Source organism: Staurois parvus, unplaced genomic scaffold (genome assembly GCF_062004578.1).
Source record: "Staurois parvus isolate SC_StPar_1 unplaced genomic scaffold, SC_StPar_1.0 ptg001131l, whole genome shotgun sequence".
Lineage (NCBI taxonomy): Eukaryota > Metazoa > Chordata > Amphibia > Anura > Ranidae > Staurois > Staurois parvus.
The window spans coordinates 218,712-243,691 of NW_028318927.1; the positions used below are offsets into that span (position 1 = coordinate 218,712).

General features: G+C 40.3%; 1 protein-coding gene across 9 annotated transcripts in view; it reads right to left on the bottom strand.

The window, feature by feature from the left end:
- NFIX (nuclear factor I X) overlaps window positions 1-24,980 on the bottom strand; it is a 326,337-nt gene that overhangs the window by 70,519 nt on the left and 230,838 nt on the right. For all 9 annotated transcript variants that reach the window (XM_089659080.1, XM_089659086.1, XM_089659085.1 and 6 more), the window contains 2 exons: window positions 11,706-11,768; window positions 1,555-1,629 (listed from right to left, as the gene is read on the bottom strand). In XM_089659080.1, the coding sequence (XP_089515206.1) occupies window positions 1,555-1,629; window positions 11,706-11,768 (138 nt within the window). The remainder of the gene's footprint in view (window positions 1-1,554; window positions 1,630-11,705; window positions 11,769-24,980) is intronic.

Below are 24,980 nucleotides of genomic sequence, written 5' to 3' on the forward strand. Positions count from 1 at the left end.
TTGCTGACTAAGGAGATCCCAGTTATATATGGTTGGAGTGGATCAGAGTCCTATCCGGCTTCCTGTGGACCCTGAAAGAGACAATTCCTGGGGAACATTACTGCTCTTGCTGTGCATGACTTCTCTTTAGTTAGAGCAACCTTTCTCAACCTTCTTAACACAGAGGAACCCATGAAATAACTTTCCGGTCTCAGGGAACCCCTGCTAAAAATGACCATATCTACAACTCATGAGACATTAGTGTGATGGTCAGTGGGAGGAATGCTTCTTACACCTGTGGTCAATAGGAAGATATACCCCCTTACAGATCAATGGTGTCAGTGGGAACTTATCTGAGAGGGAGAAATTGCTTATTGCTCAAGGAATCCATGGCAACCACTGGAGGAACCCTGTTTGAGAAACCTTGAGTTGGAGGGTCATCCCCATTCGGTAAGTCTGCATTTTGTTAAAATCTGGTGGAAGCTTTATACCTGTCTTCGAATACCCTTATCTTCAGGATCTCTTCTGGTGGATAGTTGTCTTTTCCCTTCACATTTTATTTTGGACATTCGCTTTTTAATGTATGGGAGTTTTTATTATATGAAGACTTTTTGTGCACATAGTTGAAACATTGCACATATTTGTATATGGCATATTATTGTCTTTTTTATTTCTCACTAGTTACATTGAATTATATCTAGGTGGATACATTTTTGGTTTACACTTTCAAGTGGTGGGAATTAGCGCAGACAATTGATTGAAATTGATTACTGATAGATATATTGGAGATGCCAATAATAATAATAATTACAAGGGGCACAGGATAGGCATGACAGCCTGGCAAAGACAGGCTCCATATTTCTTTAATGGCAGGTTTATTTTAAGGTTTTTGCTATTCTGAAATATGCCCTCCCAGCCTCTCACTGTTGACCTTTCCAATCCCAGTGGACAATTACTTCACCCTAGCCTCCCTAAGGATGGCCATAGTCAGTTAAGGGAATCCATCTTAGCACCTTCAAGCACCTCCATCTTTTGCTGGTCTCCAAACAAAAATGGTTGTATTGTGCAAACATACATTGTAGTCTTGGAAGACAAGCAGGGGAGGATTTCTATAGAAACATCCAACCCCAGGTTATTGTGAAAAAGACAGTAGCTTTTTGGGCAAGGTTTTCTAACCAGATGAGTGTGGCAGTTTCCCCATATACATTTGGGCAGCCATTTTAAACTGGGGTTCCATGGACGCCTAGGGTTCATTGAGCTGGTTAACTGACTTCTCATGTAATAGTTATAGACCTCCCATCTGATAATGCCTGCATAGTTTTGAGGCTAATCCCATTTAGCAGAGCCAGTTGCATAACACCATTTTTTTCAGCTTTTTTCTTCACAGACACCCAATGAATTGGCAGACATAAAAAATATTTTAAGGGTTCCTGTATGGTAAAAATGTTGATAAAAGTTGTATTAGATTATTTACTAAAATCTATGTGCACCTTAGTTCCTTAAGAAAAAACCTCTACACAAAATCCAGTTACTCTAGGTCCTTTCTTCTTCTTAGTTCCAATCCTAAATACTTACTCTGTGACACACGGACGAGCTCTGTGACATTCCACACACCAGAGGTGACAAAGCAGTCCTGGAAGGTGAGATGTCCTGGGCAAATAGAAAAGAGACAGAATTATATAAATATACTTTAGGCCACCTTCACATATTTTGGACTTCAGAATGATAATTTATTATAGAGAATATAATAATAATAATAATAATATGGCAACAACCATGGATCACTAAACCAGTGACTTTCTAATGGTCTGTTTATAAAGCAGTAATTGTGACTTTCACCAAACATTCTCGTGTGTAGAATCAATCACTGTCCTTTAAAGCACATGGAACTGGAAGGTTCACCCACAGAGAATGTTTGTTAAATGAGAGATTTACTGTTTTATAAGTGGTAAATAAAGAACACCCTGTTTTTTTTACTTTTCCGTTACATTCGTAAAACAAATTTGCCTTATGGATTCAGTGGGAAATCTCATAATTAGGAACACAGTCAATGTTAATTTAGCCATCAATTTTCTCGTAAAATGTGACTCCCTGGTTTCACCAACTAGTTCTTATGGGTAATTGTCCAGTCCCCAAATTGGAATTTTCAGTAAAACTAGGAATGTGTAGAGTGTCTTTGATGCAAAACTGCCAATTTTGCTCCACATAACTAAGCTCTTTAAGAGAAATTTTCTTTAAAAAATCTACTATTATTTTTCTTTCTTTATTTATAGGATTATTTTTTAATTTGATATATTTTGATATATTAGGTTAGATTAGTTTATATATGCTGGATTCACACCATTTCTATTGCATTTAGAGCCAGTTGGCATGCATTGACATACATTTTTTACATTGATGTTTAATTTTTTTCAATGCATTGCATAAAATAGGGTTTTTTGTTCACATCAGGAGCTATAATACATTATTTTTCTTTTCTAAATGTGCATTTCAGCACTTTCCCCAGCATTCCAATGTAACATAGTTACATAGCTAGTCTGGCTGAAAAAAGACAAAAGTCCATCCAGTTCAACCATAGAAAAAATAAAAAAAGTTATAATCCTATACCCACAGTTGATCCAGAGGAAGGCAAAAAAACCCAGCAAAGCATGATCCAATTTGCTCCTGCAGGGAAAAAAATTCCTTCCTGATCCCCCGAGAGGCAATCGGATATTCCCTGGATCAACTTTACATATAAATGTTAGTATCCAGTTATATTTTGTGTATCTAAGAAACAATCCAGGACTTTCCTACAGCAATCCATTGAGCTGGCCAGAACCAACTCTTGAGGGAGTCTATTCCACATTTTCACAGCTGTCACTGTGAAGAAACCTTTCTGTGTTTGGTGATTAAATTTCTTTTCCTCCAGACGTAAAGAGTGCCCCCTTGTCCTCTGTGATGACCTCAGAGTGAATAACTACACCGAGTTCACTATATGGACCACTGATGTATTTATACATACATGCTGGTATTAACTGACCCTATTGGAAACTATGGATTTTGGTATGTTTTTGCACTCAGCCTGTGTTGAGCAGTACACCCCAACATGCTTGGTGTGAGTGGGCCATCAGGTTGGATTCACACTTTACCTGTGCTGTGCATGGAGCACATGTAGCAATGCACATGCCTAGGTGTGAACAGTTCCATATAGTTTCTATTTAAAAAATACACTAAATTTCTGTAATAGATATAAATCAGACCCATAGTAAAATATGTAATATGTAATAAAAATTGACAAGAAAAATTAGGCCCATGTTTTTAGCATTTGTATTACTATTCAGTTTTATGTGTATTTGATTATTTATTGTCAAATGAAATGTTTTTTTTTTTATCTGTTTTTCTTTCAGTGAAAAAAAAAATCAAATAACAAGGGGCCATTTTGGGGCAAAAGAACAGGTACAGCATAGTAAAAAGGAGCTTCTGTTCCCCCATGAGCCATATAAAGCTCACTGCAGTCTTAAAAACCACCTAATGTTCTCTTTTCTCTTTGACTCCAAAACTTTTCTTCAACATGAAAAATCTCACCAAAATCTCCCAATTTTCTCAATAAAATGAAAATTTTATTCAATCCATTCATGCACTGGTTGTCTATAGGGTTGATTTACTGAAACTACAGAGTGCAAAATCTGTTGCAGCACTGCATAGAAACCAATCATATTCCACGTTTTATTGCCACAGCCTAATTGATGGAAGAAACTGATTGGCTACCATGAACAGCTGCACCAGATTCTGAGTGCTCCAGTTTTAGTAAATTTTCCCCATATTCTTCCCAAAAGAAGGTGCAGACAGGTTTAATAACCTGCAATGGTCTATTCACAACTAAATAATATTTTGGCTGAAGTCGGGCTTTGAGAAGTTTCGTTTGTATGGGATTATTATTATACAGGATTTATATAGTGCCAACAGTTTGCTCAGCGCTTTACAATATAAGGGAGACAATACAGCAACAATACAGTTCAATACAAGAGGGAAGGAGGGCCTGATCCTGGGAGCTTACAATCTAGCAGATGAACACAGAACAGAAACTCTAGACTTCTTGTGTAGACTTCTACAACTACTACTGGTAGTCTTTAGTGCCTGGATATTTCAGTCTGAAATTAATTTTGCAAGATTTTCTGTATTAAAGTTATGTAAAACTAAAGAATGTGTGGAGAAAACCTACACTGCTAAAACAGGAAAAGAGAAAACACATGAGGAACTGATAGCGTAGCTTTTTGGAAATACAAAATCAAAATATGGAAAAAACTGTAGGCCTTTATTATAATAGGTTTCTCATAATTTGGCAAACACTTGAACAGACACATGTGAAAGTTTTTAGATTGTCTTTCTAGCAATCTTTTTGTGCTCTAAAATTTATTTACATTTTTTAAAGGAAAAATAAAACACACCAACATGAAAATCTAAAAAAAAACCACATCACCCCTGTGTTACAAAAATTTCCATAGTCTCCTCCAATTCTGTATCAGACCAAAAGTCACCGCTTATCTTCAAGCAGTTTAGTTAAAACTGAACTAGAACCAGCTTAAAGTGGTTCTAAAGGCAGAAGTTTTTTTTTTTTTCACCTTCATGTATTTTATACATGAAGGTAAAAAACTTTCTGCAAGCAGCATCCCCCCCCAGCCCCCTAAATACTTACCTCAGCCTTATCTCGATTCAACGATGTGCACAAGAGCCTCGGCTCCCTCTGCTCTCTCCCTCTTCATAGGCACAGACACAGCAGTGGGAGCCATGGGCTCCTGCTACTGTCAATCACAGCCAGTGATGAGGGAGTGGGGTCAGGGCCGAGCCATGCTCTGTGTGTCTTACAGACACACAGATCCGGCTTGAGAATGAGCCCACCCGCATGAGTGCCCCCATAGCAAGCGGCTTGCTATGAGGGCACTCGGCAGGTGGAAAGAGCCAGGAGCTCCGGCAGGGGACCCCAGAAAAGCAGGATAGGGGCTGCTCTGTGCAAAACCATTACACAAAGCAGCTAAGCATAGCATATTTGTTATTTTTGCAAAATAAAACTTGAGCTTTTAGAACCACTTTAACAAAAAAAGTCATTATTGACTTCCTCTTCCCCTTGCTCCTTTGCAATCTGAAGTTTTTTTTTTAAGTTTCTAATGTACATTAAAACTTAGTTTAATCCGCAGTTGTATTAAAAAAGCACACCCTTATATGGCAACATTGAAAGAAACCATTCAAAATACTATATGATTGAATTAAAAAAAAATCTAGACAATTGTATTTAAGGCTTAGTTCACATCTACAGATGTGACCAAGCATGGGGGGGGGGGGGGGGGTGTTGCTCATGTGTTTCTGTGTGTCCTGCATCACATTCACAAAGAATTGAACCTAACCTAAGTTATTCTTATGTTCCTTAAAGCTCAGATCCAGATAAAAACCTTTTTATTGTTATAAATAAAGTGAAGAAGGGTGAGAACTTCTGTGAGGTTTAAAATGCTGATTGCGTCCCTGTTTGAAAAGCTTCCACTTCCTTTTCTGTCTGACATCTGTCACTTGGTTAGGATGTGAGCATTGACTCTTATAACAGTGGTTCTAAACCTTCCTCACTCTAACAAAAAAATATATTTTATTGCTATTTGTATACCCGTTATCTTCCACCCATCATATAGACAGAAAGTGAGGAGAAATCTCCCAAACAGGAAATAGAGACCAGTGATCCAGCGCTGCAGTCTATGTCTTGTACCAGATGGTCCCCTCATCCTGATGTCATCACTGTGTAGTCTTCTGTAGCCTGAGATGATCCCTGAACCCAAAGAAGGACCAGATGTGGGAATCTGAAGAAGGATCCTTCCACTCTGCAGTCTAGACCAGCCTTTCTTAACCCTTTTCAGCATGGAGGAACCCTGGAAATAACTTTCAAGTCTGAGGGAACCCCTGATAATAATTATTGTATCTACAGATCATGAGACATTAGCATGAATAATAAGCTGTAGATAAAAGAATAATTTAAAAAAATGAGTAATGTGGCATACTTTGAGTAACTTACACCCAGGGCTGCTGTATACAACTATATTACTTACTTTTTACAAATTTTTATAATAATTGTGAAAAATGCACTGGTGACCTAAAGAAAAGTGACCCCTTACATTGATGGAAAAGATTAAAAGTCCTGGAAGTCACACATCTCTGCAAAACCCTGTGAGAAGTTGTATGTGACAGCCTCAGTCCGGGCTCCAACCAGGCCACGCCCCCAATGCATTTTGCTTCGCTGGTGACAAAAAGTACATTGGGGGTGGGGCCTGCTTGTAGTCGGGGCTGAGGTTGTCACAAACAACTTTTCACAGGGTTTTGCAGAGATGTGTGACTTTCAGGACTTTTACCCTTTTCTACTAGATGTCTAGAACTGGAATGAGTTCTGTCCTTGTCTGCACTCCAAGTGGATGCTATACAAGAGGACCTAGTGGAACCTTGAGCATAGTTACATAGGTAGTCTGGCTGAAAAAAGACAAAAGTCCATCCAGTTCAACCATTAAAAAAGAAGAAGTTATAATCCTATACCCATAGTTGACCCAGAGGAAGGCAAAAAAACCAGCAAAGCATGGTCTAATTAGCTCCTGCAGGGAAACAAATTCCTTCCTGATCCCCCGAGAGGCAATCGGATATTCCCTGGATCAACTTTACCTGTAAATGTTAGTATCCAGTTATATTCTGTGTGTCTAAGAAACAATCCAGGACTTTCCTACAGCAATCCACTGAGCTGGCCAGAACCAACTCTTGAGGGAGTCTATTCCCATTCTCACAGCTCTCACTGTGAAGAAACCTTTCCATGTTTGGAGATTACATTTCTTTTCTTCCAGACGTAAAAAGTGCCCCCTTGTCCTCTGTGATGACCTCAGGGTGAATAACTCTACACCGAGTTCACTATATGATCCACTGATGTATTTATACATGTTGATCATATCCCCCCTTATGTATTATACATGGAGATCATATCCCCCCTTATCAGGGGCGGACTGACCATTTGGAAACTCAGGCACTTCCCGAGAGCCCAGGGTCAGTAGGGGGCCCCATGAGATGCCCCTGGTACCTTTTTCATAGGCTTTTTTGAGTTTGGGCAAGGACACAGGGGCCCCATGATCCCCTATTGCCCAGGGGCCCCATGAGTTGTCAGTCCGCCCCTGCCCCTTATGTATTATACATGGAGATCATATCCCCCCTATTGTATTACACATGGAGATCATATCCCCCCTTATGTATTTATACATGGAGATCATATCCCCCCCTTATGTATTATACATGGAGATCATATCCCCCCCTTATATATTATACATGGTGATCATATCCCCCCCTTATATATTATACATGGTGATCATATCCCCCCCTTATGTATTTATACATGGAGATCATATCCCCCCCCTTATGTATTTATACATGGAGATCATATCCCCCCCTTATGTATTATACATGGAGATCATATCCCCCCCTTATATATTATACATGGAGATCATATCCCCCCTTATGTATTATACATGGAGATCATATCCCCCCTTATGTATTATACATGGAGATCATATCCCCCCTTAATCTCCTCTTTTCAAGAGAGAATAAATTCAGTTCCTCTAATCTTTCCTCATAGCTGATCTCCTCCATGCCTCTTATCAGTTTGGTTGCCCTTCTCTGTACTTTCTCCAGTTCCCCAATGTATTTTCTGTGAATTGGTGCCCAAAACTGAACTGCATATTCCAGATGAGGTCTTACTAATGATTTGTACCGGGGGAAATGATATCTTTCTCTCTGGAGTCTATACCTCTTTTAATACAAGAGAGGATTTTGCTCAATTTAGAATCCGCAGCTTAGCATTGCATGCCATTATTAAGCTTGTGATCTACCAGAACTCCCAGATTCTTCTCCACCATTGATTCCCCCAGTTGTACCCCCCTAGTATGTATTCCCCCTTAGCCCCCAAGTGCATAACCTTACATTTAAGGCACCTGTCATTTCCGTTTATCCCCCACTTTGATGGCCATGGGAACATTGATGGTCAGTGATGTACCATCAATGTAGTAGACTGGTGGTCAGTGAGAAGAATTCTCCTTACACTGACATTGGAAGTAGAAAGAATGCCCTTCTTACATTGGTGTCAGTAGTCTCTTATAAGCAAAAATCGGAGCCCCTAAAAACCTCTAGAGCTCCTTGGAACCCTGGTTGAGAAAGACAGGTCTAGATCAATGTTTCTCAACCTTTTTTCAGTCAAGTCACTCTTCAAAATTCAGCACAATCTCAAAGCACCTCATTTTATAATGTAAAAAAACCCCCTAAACTAATAGTTTTACATAACATAGCAACATGCAGGACACCCAAAATTAGAGGTGAATTACTCTTCCAATGCAAATACACCTTTGAAAACATTGGTAGTGACTAGTGTACCAATGTTTCTTTTCTCCCTCACTCAGCTAAGGTGGCTTCATTGCTGACAGAGAGGGTCAGAGGAGGGGCAAATAAGGATACTGTGTAGGCACCCAACATCCACCTTAGCAACCAGTGATGTCATTGGTTGTTAGGATAGCAGTGGCTGGAAGGTTGTAATGGTGCACTATGAAAATATGTGGCTTTGAATAACTAAAAGGCAGGTTTGATCCACCCACTGGCTTATATACAATTTTTGGGCAATTTTTAGCCATTTTGCCAAGGCACTCCAGGAGACACTTGAAGGCACCCCTGAAGAAACTGGGCACTCTGGTTGAAAAAGGCAGGTCTAAATGATGGAGGACATGGAACCGGGATTGTCATCTGACCATGGATTTGAATCAGTCCACCTTAGCAACCAGTGATGTCATTGGCTGTTAGGATAGCGGTGGCTGGAAGGTTGTAATGGTGCACTATGAAAATCTGTGGCTTTGAGTAACTAAAAGGCAACTTTGATCCACCCACTGGCTTATTTGCAATTTTTGGGCAATTTTTTGCAATTTTACAAAGGCACTCCTAAAGACACTTGAAGGCACCCCTGAAGAAACTGGGCACTCTGGTTGAAAAAGGCAGGTCTAAATGATGGAGGACATGGAACCGGGATTGTCACCTGACAATGGATTTGAATCAGTACAACATTTAGACACCACATTTTGATGGAGCAAAGTTTTTAGAACTGTGCAAGTTTATTTATGATCACTCTCACTTGTCATCGGGCAAATGAATGAACGACAACGTGCAATGCTGCACAATGTACTTGGTAGTACACACTAATTTTTGTGCATGCTTTTGGTATGTTACCTTCTAAAAAAAGGGTCAGGTGCATTTTGGGCTTCACTTATTCAAAATTAAATGGGCTACTTTAACCTAAAGCAACTTAGCATACACGCACCAATACGCTGCACAGCTGGATCTTGGCCTAAAGGAAACCTGTGCTGAGAACGCATGTAGGTGTGATTTCTGACCTTTCCATCTGAAAGTGCAAAAAATTACTGATGCATGTAACAGGTATGCAACTTAGTAAATTCTGACTTCACTCAGACTTTCATGATCAGCATGTAGATTGAAATACTAATGTCAGAGCCAGCCAGGCAAATAGAAAAAAGTCAGAAATAACTGCTGTCTATGGGTAAGGGTTTTCTTTGGGATCCATAAAAGTGCTGCCAGAAACCTAGTAAAGAAAAATATAACTTAAAAATAGGGTCGAAGTAATGATATATATTTCAGAAAAATATGTCGCAATGGGCTAAAACTTCCAACTTCCCCATATTAAAAAATAGTGCCTGTTCCAAACTCAGAGCTGCAGTGCAGTGCGTTTTGAAAAATATGATGTGTCCATTTTTTAAAAACATGTTTGTACATGGGGAAGCTTACAGATGTCAATGGCAGCACATCATAACACATGTAACATGTGCTTTGATGTGTTAGCAACATGTATGAACAAGCCTTGGTCAATGGTTGTTGACCCCTTCCATTGCAAATTCTAAATTCAAAAACGCTTGGAAACCACATGTCAGCATGCAGCAAAATGCATGGCAGTGCACAAAGGAAATGATTGTTCATGCGTGACAATGCACATGCCTAGAGCAAAAAACAAATGCACCTCCATTCATGCACATAAACCTAATTGGCCCTAGATGTTTCTGGTATATTATTTAACACCAAACTAATTGTCAGAGAGCCCATAAAATTATATCTTTTTTTACTCCATTCTGTTGACTTGGTAGCCTCCCTAGCGGTCTGATGATGTCAGTATTTCTGTGCTCAAAGCGGTACATTTTTTTGCATGAAAATATGTATTTTTTTTATTGTAGGCTGTAATTTTTAGGAATAACTCACTGAAATCTGTCCGAACAAGAGTCTACTAAACATCCCGGGTATGATAAAATTTGAAACACGAAATCATAAATTATAATTTAATAAATAATCATAAAAAATAATAATATAATAATAAATTTAATTCAATAATATAATCAAACCAAAAACACTGAAATGTGAAATATAGCGCCAAGTTCGCACATCGCTGAGCAAAGTCGCAGAATCGTTTTCAGTGTCTGATGAGGAATTTCCCCCACGAATCATTATCACTCAATTCTGCAAGTGGTTCTGATTTACTATCGCTGTTCTCTAGCCGGTCTAAAACCGATTTTTACCTAAAGGGGCGATTTTTGGACGCCATGGACGTTTCTCAGTTTCCAGGCAGAATGGGTGGTAACAATGCAGGCAGGGCACAGGACAAAGCACTCGGGACAAAATGTATGTGAAATGGTTTGATACAGGAATGTTCTACTATGTGATTTTAGTGTATTTAGTGAATGTCACTTTTTGACATTTTTAAATTTCCCGCCAGTTCCGTCCCCCCGTACGTCCCGACGTTGCAGGGAACAGAACCTGGAAGACAGATACCGGCATCCGCCGGAGGACATTACAGGGGACCAGGGGCGGACTGACCATTTGGAAACTTGGGCACTGCCCAAGGGCCTGGGGTCAGTAGGGGGCCCCATGAGATGCCCTGGTACCTTTATCATATTCTTTTTTGAGTTTGGGCAAGGACACAGGGGCCCCATGATCCCCTATTGCCAGGGGGCCCCATGAGTTGTCAGTCCGCCCCTGCAGGGGACACTGCAGGGGGGACATTGCGGGAGCGCAGGACAAGGTAAATGCAGAAGAGATCCCGGACCAACACTGCAAGGTATTCCCGAGTGTAGCTCAGGGTTACCGCTTGTGGTGCTGAAACTTTACCCCGAGCTACACTCGGGAATACCGCCAGGGGGGTTAATAGGACTTTAAAAAATCTAAAACAAAAAGTTATAATAACTAGAAATAAAAATGTAGTACAAATATCTGGCAAAACAAAATGCAGCATAAATCAAAAATGTAAAGGTTGTTAGTTTTTATTGTAATTATAAATCTAGGTTTGACTTGTTCTAGAAGTCAAATTTTACAGGAGCCGAACTTAGAATATTATACCAAGGTGAAGGATTGTGATACCTTTAGCATTCACGTTTGTCCCTGAGCGAGTGTGTGTGTATGTGTGTATACACACTTGCATTACAAAGCTTGCAAATGCAACAAAGGGAAAAACTGCAGCTTTACTAAATAAGGTCCAATGGACGCAGGCACAGTGCCTTAAAGGTACTTTTGAAAGTTTTTTTAATCTTTTTTACTTAACTATGGCTATATTATACAGTCTTTTTATTACATGTGATTGCAGTGTGAATACATTTCTAATAATGAGGACAATATATTCTGTATTTTAAAGCAGCACTTACCATTTGGTGGAGGCTTTATGTCTACCTCGGTCTGCTGGTTTGAATTATCTGACTGTCCGGAATCTGTGGGAAAGCAGAAGAAGAAAGTTTTATAATTTTTTTTTTTTACATTCTTTATACTTTTTGGTGATGTATATGTACATACATAAATATATAATATTTTTGGTAAAGCAATCATGACTTTATAGGGCCTGGAAAATCCTGTTTTTGCCTGCCTTTTCATAATTTTTAAAGTATTTTCTTTGGTACAACGGCTGAGATTTCCCATCTGGCTTGGAAAGCACAGTCTTACGCCAACATACTCACTAGGAAAAGGGCATTTTTTTTTTGTCCGCTGTGCATTTTTCATTTAATGCACTAATTTGTTTATCTGTTTCTCTTTCTGCTCACTTGAGGGTGCTTGAAACTGTCGATAACACATTCTTTTCATTATTAATGGTTCATGGAAGAGAGGACAGAATATAGACGGAACTATCGCAAAACTGTTGTGAATTGCTGGCAGCCATTTTAAAGCTTGGCAGCCATTTTAGAGCTGGCTGCTGGTCTCTGAGAGAAGCACGGAGAGGCGAGATTAGGAATGTTCGGCTCAAAAGAAATCAAATATATTTACATAAAGCTGGGTTAACTGGTAGAACAAATATACTAGTATAGGCATGTAATAATGTTTCAGCTTTTACTCTTTTGAGCTGTGATAGGGACATTTATACACAAAGTTACGGAGAGAAGAAGTACTGGAAACCATCATTAATTTTCCAGATCTGACACCAGAGTAGGATATATATGGACTTTCAAGACAAACTGGAGTTCCAACTGTCCTATTTTTATGATAATCAAGCAGTCACATTTGTCTTCTTCAGGGTTGGACCATTAAACACAGTTCTGAGACCCATCAAATGCTAACCCAGTGCTTTCTTTTCAAGAAGAATTTCTGGAAACCCTACAACATGGGGTGTCTTATAGCTCAAGCAAGCACAAACAAATCTTCTTGAAACAGAAGGTATCAACATGTCCTCCATCACAAATCTTAAAAATAAAGGATTTTTTCCTCACTTTAAGATAGTGGGCAGAGCCATTCAAAACATTACTTCATTCCCTTGAAAAAAAAAAAGAAAGCAGAGAAGCTGGATAACACGGGGCTAAAACATTGGAGTGCCAACATCCCAAACAAGCAAAGGATTACAGCAGAAAAAGAACTAGGGAGTTCATAGGATGGCACCCAAATACATAATTTCGATACATGAACAAAAATCCAAATTTATTAATCATATCATATTAAACAGTGGTTTGCAAACTGTAGCCCGGGGGGCAGATGTGTCCCCTTGCATGTCCTTATCTGGCCCTTGGGGCACTATTCCACCAACTGACAACAATGATGGGGCACCATTCTTCCTACTGACACCATCAATGGGGCACTATTCATCTACTGTAATTGATATCAACAATGGGGCACTAATCCTTCCATTAAAACCAATGATGGGCCACTGATGCTGGGGAATTTTCTACTCCCACTGGCCACAGTCTGGCCCCCCTAAAGCCTGAAGGACAGTAAATTGGCCCTTTACTTGGAAAGTTTGGAGATCCCTGATAAAAAAGTTTAAAGGATGTGATTCACGATACAATATGTTTTTGACACACTACAAAGACTACTTATATAGTTTAATTATACTGAGTGTCTTGTTTCACAGGTAACAGGTTGATTGTGGTCAACGAGTTAGGTAGATAGCTCTACTTCATCAGGGCCACTAGTTAAAGGGCTACAAGACATCCCTGCAATTCCATAGATCTAAGTATAGTGATAACAATTAGTATATGGGATTATATGGGATTACATAGTTAAATGAATCTAAGGCTACATTTATTATCACAAAGGTTACTTCTATCTGGGATTATTGGGTAGAGAGGTCCAAGACATAATGTTGTCCTGTCACAAGATGGTAGCATTGAAAGAGACCTTCTCCCTTCTGTCCATTGGACCAGTATGTTGAGATCAATGGAATTGCATGGATGTCTTGCAGCCTGTTTCACTGCCGGTCCTGAAAAAGTGGAGCTATCTACGAAACGCGTTGACCACAATCTGTTACCTGTAAAATGGGACACTCACTATATTGTAAATGTATAAGCGGTCTTAGTAGTATGTAAAAAATGTGTTGTGTATAATATATTATTCTTTTAAACGATGTGTTTAATAAATCTGGAATTTTTTATTTTTATGTCCTTGGGTGCCGTCCTAGAATGTCCCTAGTTCTTTTTCTGCTATAATCATTTCCTTTATTTATTTGCTTGGGCCAGCTGTCCATCCAGAACTTCAGATACAGTCTACTATTTTAGAACCACTTATTCCAAACTGCATACAGCTGTTTCAGGATTATTGGCCATCCTCAGTCCAGTGTATGGAAATCATGACCTCAATGGAGTAGTACTTGGGGAGCAATGAGAAAGTATAAACAGAAAGGTTATGTTGATTCAGGCTAAAAGGAACCTAAAGTCTATCTACTAAACCAGTAAAAACACAGCAGAGCTTTCTTGAAATGCAAGGTAAGCTCAGGTCTCACTTTCATTGGCAAATAGGATAGTGGGCTGAGCCAACTCATTCATCTATGACTCCTGGCCAACTTGCTGACCTCTTGTACGGCAAATGCTATATCCCTGGCTAGTGGATCAATGGTTTTAATTCTTTAAGTCAAAGATCCATAATAAGTATATAGATAAAATGAAATAACTTGGATTTGTAAGGTTATAGTGCTAATAAACCCTGAAATTCAAAAGGTCTATGGTGCCACAGACCTTAGCACTTACTAGGTTTTCTGTGTGTTTTTTTCTTTCAAAGTCTATGGTTGCTTTGCATTCCATGTGTCATAAAGGACTGTTCACCAATTTCTGCTTTAGGGCTCATTCACACCAGCATGTACATTACAACTAGCCATTTTACTGTACAAATTGTGCTTTGAGTCCTTACAATGCAAGACACTGTTTACTTTTCTTTTTTAAAACTTTATTGAAATAACAAAATTATTTTTACCGTAATTCAATTCACTTCTATGCACGGCAGCTGAGCTGCGGTGCTGTGACTGTCAGGTAAGCTTTGGTGCATTGTGTAATAATGCAGAATGTCTCCATTTTTAGTCAACATGTTCCAACCCATCTCAAGGCAGAAATGTGCACATAGAAAACCAAAGATTTCTTTGTTTCCTGGCAATGAGCCTGAAGCTCAACTGACCTTGCCTTTAGGAAGGCCCCAAGCTTTTACAGGGTCTCTTGGACCCACCGCTGCATGCACACACTTGGCTGCGACTACAGCTGATTTTCCATACACTTCATGTGTCCACATACGTATTGAGAAAGTTCAGATGCCTACAGAGGCAAGCCATGGCTCTTCCCTGCTCTTAGCAAGTTGATTGAAGGCATTTGGGGCCTTCATTGTACAAGTGACAAACTCCACAAGTTCCGGGAAGTACCGCAGATCAATCAGGATCTGGCGGCAATAAATCAGAATGCAGTAATGTAACTTGGAGCATTTAATAGTAGTCTAACATTACAATACTTATTCAAAATATACTCTACTTGAAAATACACCGTAGACTCCTTTTAAAGAGAAACTTTGCTCATTAAGAAAAAAACAAAAAAAACAAAAGTCAGCAGCTAAAAATACTGTAGTTGCTGACTTTTAAGAAATAGACACTTACCAGCCCAGGAGTCCAGTGTTGTCTCCCTTGTAGTTGATTCTTCTCCAGGCTTTGGCTCTTTGGTGCTGCCATCTTGGATATGGGAGCTGGCTGTGACTTCTTAAAGTCTCATAGCCAGCTCCCCATGTGCAAGGCACAGCAGCACTGTGTGACTAGTTCTGCATTGTCTTGGAACATGTCCCAGTAGTTTGTGGGTGGGGGGGAGAGCAAACTAATGTAGTTCTCGCTTATCACAGAATTACAGGAGAGGGAATAGGTACCTGTCACGAAAAAGGTACCCACTCACAAAAAAAAAAAAAAAAAAATCTGTTACAGGAGGAGAGAAGGAGGAGCGGTACTTTTACTTTTAAGTGCAGGTCCACTTTTAGAGCTTATTCACATAGGGTGCTTTGCTGGGGGTCCTGTGCAAGTCCATTTTTCCTGGCATGGAGAAGCACAGATGTTGCTTACGTTCCCGTCCTGTTCATTTCTACAGGGACATGTGGCTGTACAGACATAGTCACTGTGTCAAAATATGACATACGGATGAGCGTGGGTCCCCGAACACATATAGGGTACATTCAGAGACCCACCTGCATGTTATATTAGGACACAGCAGCTGTGTCCATGCAGCTGTGTGTCCCAAAAGAAATGTATGGGACACTGGCATGGGAACTCAACAGCTGTGCATCCCTGTGATGGTAAAAGACAGCCCGACATGGAAGATGCATGTCTGTGCTCCATAGGCCCTAACTGGCACAGCTTGTGTAAATGGTATATTTTTTGGAAGTTGGACATTCTTGTCTGCACCTAAATGTAAGTGAATGGACTTGTGTTCATGTCCAAATGGCTTTTCTTCCCCATACAAGTCTATGGAAATGCAGCTTGAAGCAGGTCAAGTGCAGATCAGATGGAGGTCATCTACAAGTCAGATGCACCTGTCAATAAATTCTGAATGATCTTAGAAGTTGATGACAAGAGCAAGCTGCATTTGGCACCCAAAAAGTTGTTTCCTTTAGAATTTGAATGCAGCCAAAAGTCTGTCGATGTCGGTTCTAAGGGATGTCATGGTCGTTTGGATGGTATTAGGATGGAGAGGTGCGAATGTAAAACTATCAGAACAAAATGTAGCTTGCAAAATTTGTGACCAATGAAATGTCGCTACATAAACAGTAATAATATTGATTTTAAAAAATTGTTCTTTCAATAAACTTGCCAGGTACCGGGTATGTATGTGCGTTATATTCACTCATTCGAATAGATGCAGACAAAAAAATAAAAAATATGTGAAAAGATTGTCCAGTGAAGCCAAAAATTTCACATATTTCTCCAATGATGGTTGTCTATGAAACACTTTTCTTGGACCAATATTTGACTCCGAATTATGATTTTTTATGAGTAATCTAACACAGCTCTACGGCATGCTCTCGTGATTTGTGACTTGGTATAGTCGTATACATTCATTTTGTCAGTGTCACTTTTTAGTACATCACACATTAAGGCATTCCTGGCAGCTCTGGGCACAATATTCCCGTCTCTCTCGCCCCCTCTGTCCCCGTGCCAGCCTCATCCTGCACCCCCTCCCCTCTCTGAAGCCCCCAAGGGCTGCCGAGCTCCTAGGTCTCTTCCACCATCTTATCAGCGGCTCCAGCTGATAAATCACCGCCGTGAGGTGCCCCTTGCACACTGTATGGATTATCTACACCCTTCCCCCCCCCTTCAATACTGCAGTCCCCTGAGCTGGCATACACACCGTAATAGGGGAGCAGGAGACAAGGTGGCAAAGATGCCACCATGACATGTGCAAAGCAAACTTCCAGATCCGACAGGCGCGCATATTTCAGGGATTCGCCGCATACATATTTCAAGACTCATACAATACACGGTCGCCTAACAATGAACTCTGATGAGTTGGAACGCTCATTTGCATATTAAAGTGACGAAGGAAGGATGAAATGGCTCTCTTTGTCTTTCACGTAGGAATCACAGGATAACAAAGATTCTGATTTGAGAATTTAATTAGAGCCCTTATGTTCAATGGAATCTTTGATTCCCTGCATCCTCTGTGAAGAGGCACAAAAACGACGAGTCTGTTTATACAAGCTGGGAAAATCCAATGACATTCCGTTTCACGGGAAAGCTGATCAGCGACTAGAGTCAAAGGTTGCCTAAGGTACTCCATTTGTATAGAGGTTTTCTGCATATATTCAGGACTAACTTTTATAGTCAGGTAAATATAAAATACTGCAAAATAATATATGTTTTCATATCCAGCCATCAAGGGGAATTTTTGGCTGCTTTTCAGGTTTGTGGTCTCTTTTTTATCTCCTGCTGATAAAAAGCCTGTTGTTTACAGGGATCAGTAGCTCAAACTGAAATTTAAAGTGGTCCTACATCCTGTTCACCCACTTTACCTTATTAATGCCCTTGCTATAGGTGTAGGTCATTTACATATTGTACCTCCTGAAGCCAGCCTGGAATACTCCTAGGACGTTGCTAAGAGAGGTCTAGTTGTTACTGCTCACCTCATCACAGGAGTTAGCTCTTTCTCTGATTCAGCCTTCCTCACATTTTCTTTCCAACCCCTAATTCAGTATCTCTGAGCTCAGCATTTGATAGCTTACTCCTGTGATGGTGAAGGTGAACAGTAATGACTAGGCCTTGCTTAGCAACGTCCTGGGAGCATTCCAGTCAGGCTTCAGGAGGTACATAAAAGTCCTATACCTATAGCAAGGGCGTTATTCAACTTTTATCAATGCTGTACAGTTTGTTGTTATCTACAGGTGCCCTGTATTGGCATAGGGAGTTTTTTGCTAAAGGTGAACTAATAATCACCACCCGACTGATTATTTGACAGTTATCTATGTGCATGTTCACATCATGGAATAACCTCCATCCAGTTGTGTTCAGGAGAATAGCTCTCTAACCAGGTTTGATGTTGATGACTGGAGGCTTTTGCTCTAAGAGATTAGAATGGCACTCAAGGTACTGTATCTTCTTAGTCCATAGACATACAAGCTCACTCAATGTGAACAAGTTTATCAATGAAAGTATCTCCTAACAAAAAACATTCAGAGGTTGGACTGCCTATGATCCAACTGCCGTCTAATGTGTCTGGGTAAGAATATAAGAATTTTGGCAGGAGGTCACCAGGACTGGTTTAATAACTGGGGTCAGACAAGGTTATGTTATTTTACCAAGATAAAGGAATTGCATATATGACATTTTACAAGGGAAGCCCATCATTTCTTTCACTTCCTGTTCCTGTCTCTTCTTCTTCCTGAGATCTGCCATTGTCTCCAACCTAACAGCAGTTTACAAGTGCGCAGGAAATCCTAGGACATGTACCAAATGAATACAAATGCAGAAGGTTCCAGTGCACACTGAGCATGCTCACTAAACTGTGGTTGCTGGTTTGATAGAGCCCCTGGTCAGCAGTGAGACATTAAACCACACAAACTCTATAGCATTCCTGCTGTTTAACTCACTCACCGTCCTGTTCCGGTGTTTGCAAATTCAATATTCAGGTTGAAATATGACATAACCCCAAGTCTCCGCAACAGGCACTACTTGGTCACCCTGTGGAGGGAGCCCCGAGACCCATGCTGCACCTGATAGTATTCATCTTTATAGCAAAAAAATTGCCATAGCCAGACCATGGAAATCCCCCACAATACCATTTGCCCTTCTAAATGCCAAAATATCCTGAATCATGATCAATGAATGCCTCTTGGTCATTCTGCAGGATGTCCACATTTGAGAAAACATGGGATCCCTGGTTTAAATATCTGACGGCTACTACCTCTTAAGTGTACTTGGAAGCCCGTTAGGCTGATTGATGGGGGTGCTCTCTGTTATCTCTTCTTTCTTTTTCTCTCTTTTCGTACCTTCTTTCTCTTTTTATTTGCCCTTCAGTTTACACGGAGGAGCCACAAGGTGCTAGCTAGCCACCTTGGGTTTTACCCCCCTTCGAAGGGACGGAATATTGGTTCAGGGAATTTTGTATTACTGATTAAAGAGATGGTGGCCTTCTCAGGGCCTCTTGAGAGACACCCCCCCACCTTGCTTATTCTCCCGTGTGATATGTCCTGCAGGGAAAATGCTTACAGTTGTACTTCTTTTTGTACAGAAGCACTTACGTAAGATTGTGAACAGTTGATATGATTTTGTAACTTGGTGCTCTTCTCTTTTTGTTTATTGTTAAAACTTTAATAAAAAAGATTGGAATCAAAATATGACATAACTGTTTGTAGGATGGGGAAACATTTCCAGTGGCTGGACCAGGTCTTTTTTGCCACTAGCAGCAAAGGCTGGCAAAAAAGGCAAGCTACAACTAAGTCCCAACCTCTAACACCTTGCATGGTCATGACCAACCCCTATATTCAAATCCAATTATATGAAATAGCCAGCATACCACCCATGGACCTCAAAAAATTATTGCAGTCAAAAAGACAAAATGGTCAAAAATATGGCTATTTCTTGTAACTGAGCTATAATATGGTGCAGAGGATCCCAGCATTGGATGTGTGGGGAAGGATCCCCTGTTTTAAAAGACCATATTAGTTGGATTAAAAATGCTGGCAGTATCTCTTTCATCAGCGTTATGATGCATGTTTTATGTTGCAGAAAAATAAACTGTGCGGGCAGGTCATATGGAGCGCTGTATTATAAGACAACAGGATGCACTATCACCAACCATTTCTATGGGCCCCCAAAACACACAATAATGCAGTTAAATTCATTATATCTGCATTTTCCAAAATGGCACTGCAGCACAGAGCTACTGAATGAAGGAGTCTCATCAAGCTGTGAGCCAAACAAAAGTTGTATACAGATTGTCAGTAAGTCTGTCAAGTTATCACTGAGCACACTGGCTCCAGTTGGGCAACAAAAGTTGGACACCAACCCAGAGTTGAAAATCTGTGTATACAGTCTAGTGAAAGTGAGAGTCCACAATTCTTAATGACAAAGGTGTCCGTTTATGACACAGAGAATAGCTGCGATTCAACAGATCTCAGCTATTCTCTGGTCATTCACAGTTTATGACACTCAGGAGATCATGTCAGCCCTTCTCTGGAGATCTGTGTTCTCCCTCCAGATTCTCCAGCCCAGAGCTGGAGAATCAGAGGGACCGAAAACTAAGCAGAGATAATTTACCTCTGCTTAGTAAACTGATCTTTTACTGTAATCTCGCGAGATTATAGTAAAATGAGCCATTTCCAGAGTTTGTAGACCATTCTCCAGCGTTTGGAGACCGTTCTCCCTTCGTTCAGAGAGCTGCTTCATAAACTGCATTCACAGGAGAACTGTGTTCTCCGAGAATGCCGGAGAACTGAGCAGCGATCTATTACCGCTGGTTCATAAACGGACACCATAGTTGTTTTACAGTAGGAGAACACAGAACATTCAATGCATTTCCGGAGTACCTAAGACCTTCTTCCTTCAGGTCTTAAGTACTGTAAAGCAGGCCATAGACGAGACGAAAAATGAATACAAATTCTTGGTCATTCGTTTTTCGCATCATTAGTGTGCTAATTGTGATACGTGATTTTCGTGTTGCAATCGAAAGTGCCTGATCCAGCATGCTGAATTTTGTTAAAAAAAAAACCCAAAACAAATGATGGCATGACTGTATGCACCATTTTTGTTTTCCGACCGACAGAACATTCGGTTTTTGACTCATCTATGGCCTGCCTAAATGGTGAGACTCTCAGTATGGCATTATCACCAGGGTTGATCTGTAACAGTTTGCAAATGACCGTAGATTTGTGCAGCATGCTAATGCTAATCAAACTATAAGTTCAATGTTTGTTGAGGTTTGGACAAACTAACTGGCTGTACCACACACTTGGGAACCACTTAGACATCAACATAGGCTAGACTGGTGGATTTACTAGAGGAATGAAGAGTGTCCACATCACAAAGTGAATGTTGACCCGATCATGTGGAAGGGAATTAAAAAGGAAAAAACACCAGGACTTTCGCTTACCTATGATTTGATGGTTAATGTGAACACATGCTAAACCGCCTTCACTTCACTGAGTAAGCAGTCACCACATCCTGAGTTGATTCACTAAAGGAGTAGAGATTATTCACTTAGTCTAGTGAATAAACCGGAGCTGTGCTCACTTCCATCAAGTCAAAGCAAAAATCCCTTGCTGATGATTCATTTTTTATTCTCCATCCCATTAGAATTAGATACGTCACCAACCAACTGAGATTAGACTTTTTATGGAAAATGCTTCCTATAGGATCAGTCCTCAAGGAATGATCTAACATTCTTCTTTTAAAGAATCCTCCACTAAAGCGCTCTGAATTTTTATTTTAGCATTCATTGCTGGTCATGCGACAAATGAAGGGTCCATCACAAATTCGTCATTTCTAATCATTTTCATTCATTACAAATACAAATTTTGCAGCCTGACCTATGGTTTTCAGCTTAATTCCCCCTTAACTCAGATCAAATTAAATAAACAATGGACACTTTATTCTGATCATTCAATAGATTGAATGTTTCAGTATTTCAAATCATATGTACCGTATAATGCAGATTTTTCAATCACCTTCAATCAAGGTTTACTTTACATTTGGACAAAGAGAAATGATTGGACGTGCGTTGTTTGTGTTCACAATAATTGTAGCATGTATTATGTATCAGTAAATCATTTTTTTCAAATCAATCTTCGTGCAAAATCCAAGTTGTAAATCGAATATGCATTGCGATTTCAACTGTGATTTGGTTTGGATTGAGAGAAACAGCAAACATGTTGCATTTTGAAGGAAAGCATTCGATCAAAATGATTGCAGATTCTGGTACATAAAAGGCAAAATCAATGAGCGTTGGACTCAACCAAGCTTAATATGCCAGTGGTGAAAAGATACGGCATTTCATTGCTCAGGATAACACAGACTACAGTACCCAGAGTGCTTTGCAGATTCACTTTGGAAATTGCTGGCCTCATAAGCTGATCACAGATGGCCATGTTGGCAAGGCTTAATGAAAGGGGAGGTAAGTTGTGCACCTGATGCTCCTTTTACAGAGGATGTCTGGGCAGCAGCTGTGGCCCCATCACTACCCCCATGCCTGGCCTGTGCCTCACTTATGGTAAATGACAATGAAGAAGACAGGGCATCTCCTCTCTATTTTTTCTAGAAAAATAGGCTTTGTGAAATGCAATTTCCATGCTGTTCACAAAGATCTACCCCCATGTGCAATCTGTGTTCATCATCTACTGTGCTGTATTTCCATTTATATAGCACTTACACATTCCACTGTACTTTGCTGCAATCATAGTGCCACTCTTGTAAGTCTCTACAATCTAATGTTCTATAGACCAGTGGTGGTCAACTTTTTTGATATAGGGGGACTCAAGTGCGACCCCCAACATCACTGAAGGGCTACACATAAAATTTAGTAAACAGCAGCCAAACAACAGGATAGTTAAAGTCTATGGGCAGGATATAAGAGATTGTCAGAGACTGTGGTGTAATACAGGAGATGGCCAAATACTACAGGCATGGTACAAGAGATGGTCAGAGACTGCAGACATGATATAAGAAATGGTCAGACACTGTGAACACAATACAAGAGATAGTCAGAGGCTGCACGCATTATTATTATTATACAGGATTTATATAGCGCCAACAGTTTGCTCAGCGCTTTACAATATAAAGGGACACAATACAGCAACAATACAGTGCAATACAAGAGGGATAGGAGGGCCCTGCTCCTTGGAGCTTGCAATCGACAGGATACAAGAGATAGTCAGAGACTGCAGACATGATACAAGAGATGGTCAGAGACTGCAGACATGACACAATGGTCAGAGACTGCAGACATGATGTAAGAGATAGTTAGACACTGTGAACACAATACAAGAGATAGTCAGAAGCTGCAAACATGATACAAGAGATGGTCAGAGACTACAGACATGATATAAGAAATGGTCAGACACTATGAACATAATACAAGAGATGGTCAGAGACTGTACACATGATACAGGAGGAGGTCAGGGACTGCAGTGGTGGTACAGGGGATTGTCAGAGACTGTGGACATGCTACAAGGGATGGTCAGAGACTGCATACCTACTACAGAAGATGGTCAGAGACTGTACACATGATACAGGAGGACTGGGACTGCAGTGGTGGTACAGGGGATTGTCAGAGACTGTGGACATACTACAAGGGATGGTCAGAGACTGCATACCTACTACAGAAGATGGTCAGAGATTGCCGACATGCTGTAGGAGACTGTTATAGATTGTGAACATACTATAGGATTTGCAAGAGACTGGGGAAATACTTCAGGAGACAGTCATAGACTGCAGCTATATTACATGATACTTCTAGAAGCCACTGCTATAACAGAGTAGTAAGGAACCCAGATTAGTGTCTACAGGGGCCCTAAGGGGGGCAGATAAATTGCCAAAGAGCTACATGTGGGTCCCAGGCCACAGGTTGGGAACCAGGGCTATAGACACATGGCCTGGGGTCAACTTAGGTGAAATCAGATTAGTGTACAAGTATGTTTTGTTGAGAGCAAAGTGAAGCGCAATGAGGCATTTAAAGTGGCAGTAAATGCAGCAACATTGATCTTTCAGTCGATGAACATTTACTACTTTTTTTGCAGTGAAGCCTGCAAACCATTACACACGTGATCCGTGTGTCATGGGTGCAATCCACAAGCTCTTACAGAGTTTACCTCCAGACCCAGATCCATATGGAGGTACAGACCTTCTGGGGGAAGGGGGGGAGGGTTAGGAGAATGCTGCATGTGACCATGTTTCATCCTAAATATGTAAGTAACATGAAACATGGTCTGAAAAATGAACTAAGGCCTGGTTCACACCTATGTGTTTTTTTAGTGCTTTTTGTAGAAACGCACTACAGTCCATTTAACATGATTTCCTATGGGACATGTTCACATCTATGTGTTTTTCAGCTGCTGCATTTTTGGAGAGGGTCAGAGACTTTTTTAAGCACAAAACAATGTGTTTTTTTGGTTCAATAGACATCAATGGAGATGCTGCAGAAAATGCATGTACTGCGTTTTTGGCATGTTTTTCATGCATTTTTGATCTGCCCAGCAACAAGAACATAAAATGCAAAATGCATCAAAAACTCATGTGCAAAAAAACTAATGGCACTGCAAAGAGCACTGCAGAAACTGATCAAACACAAACTGCATTGGTGTGAACCAAGCCCTAGCCTTTAAAGTAGATCTAAATCCCATATAAGCTGTAAATTGGCAATGCAATTTCAAAAGTCATTTTTAACATTTTTCAATTTGTGATCCTGCCATGAAGGTGGCTTGTCCAGTCACCACTTGTTCTAGGGTGACAACACTCTGTTCCTGTCTGCCAACTGTCCTGTGTTGTCACCCTGTTACACGGATTTCCGATGAAGACTACAGCCTTAGCAATGCCATACAGCCATGATTGGAGTTCATATAGACAGAAAGGAACTAATGAGATCTGAAAAGCAGCATTTTCTCCAGTGAAAATATTCTGGCCACAACTTCAATGATTAAATGTTCATAGGGTAAAGCATATAACTTTTAAACTGGGATCAGGAACATTCCCCTACTCTACCTACCAGTATGTTCAAGCATCC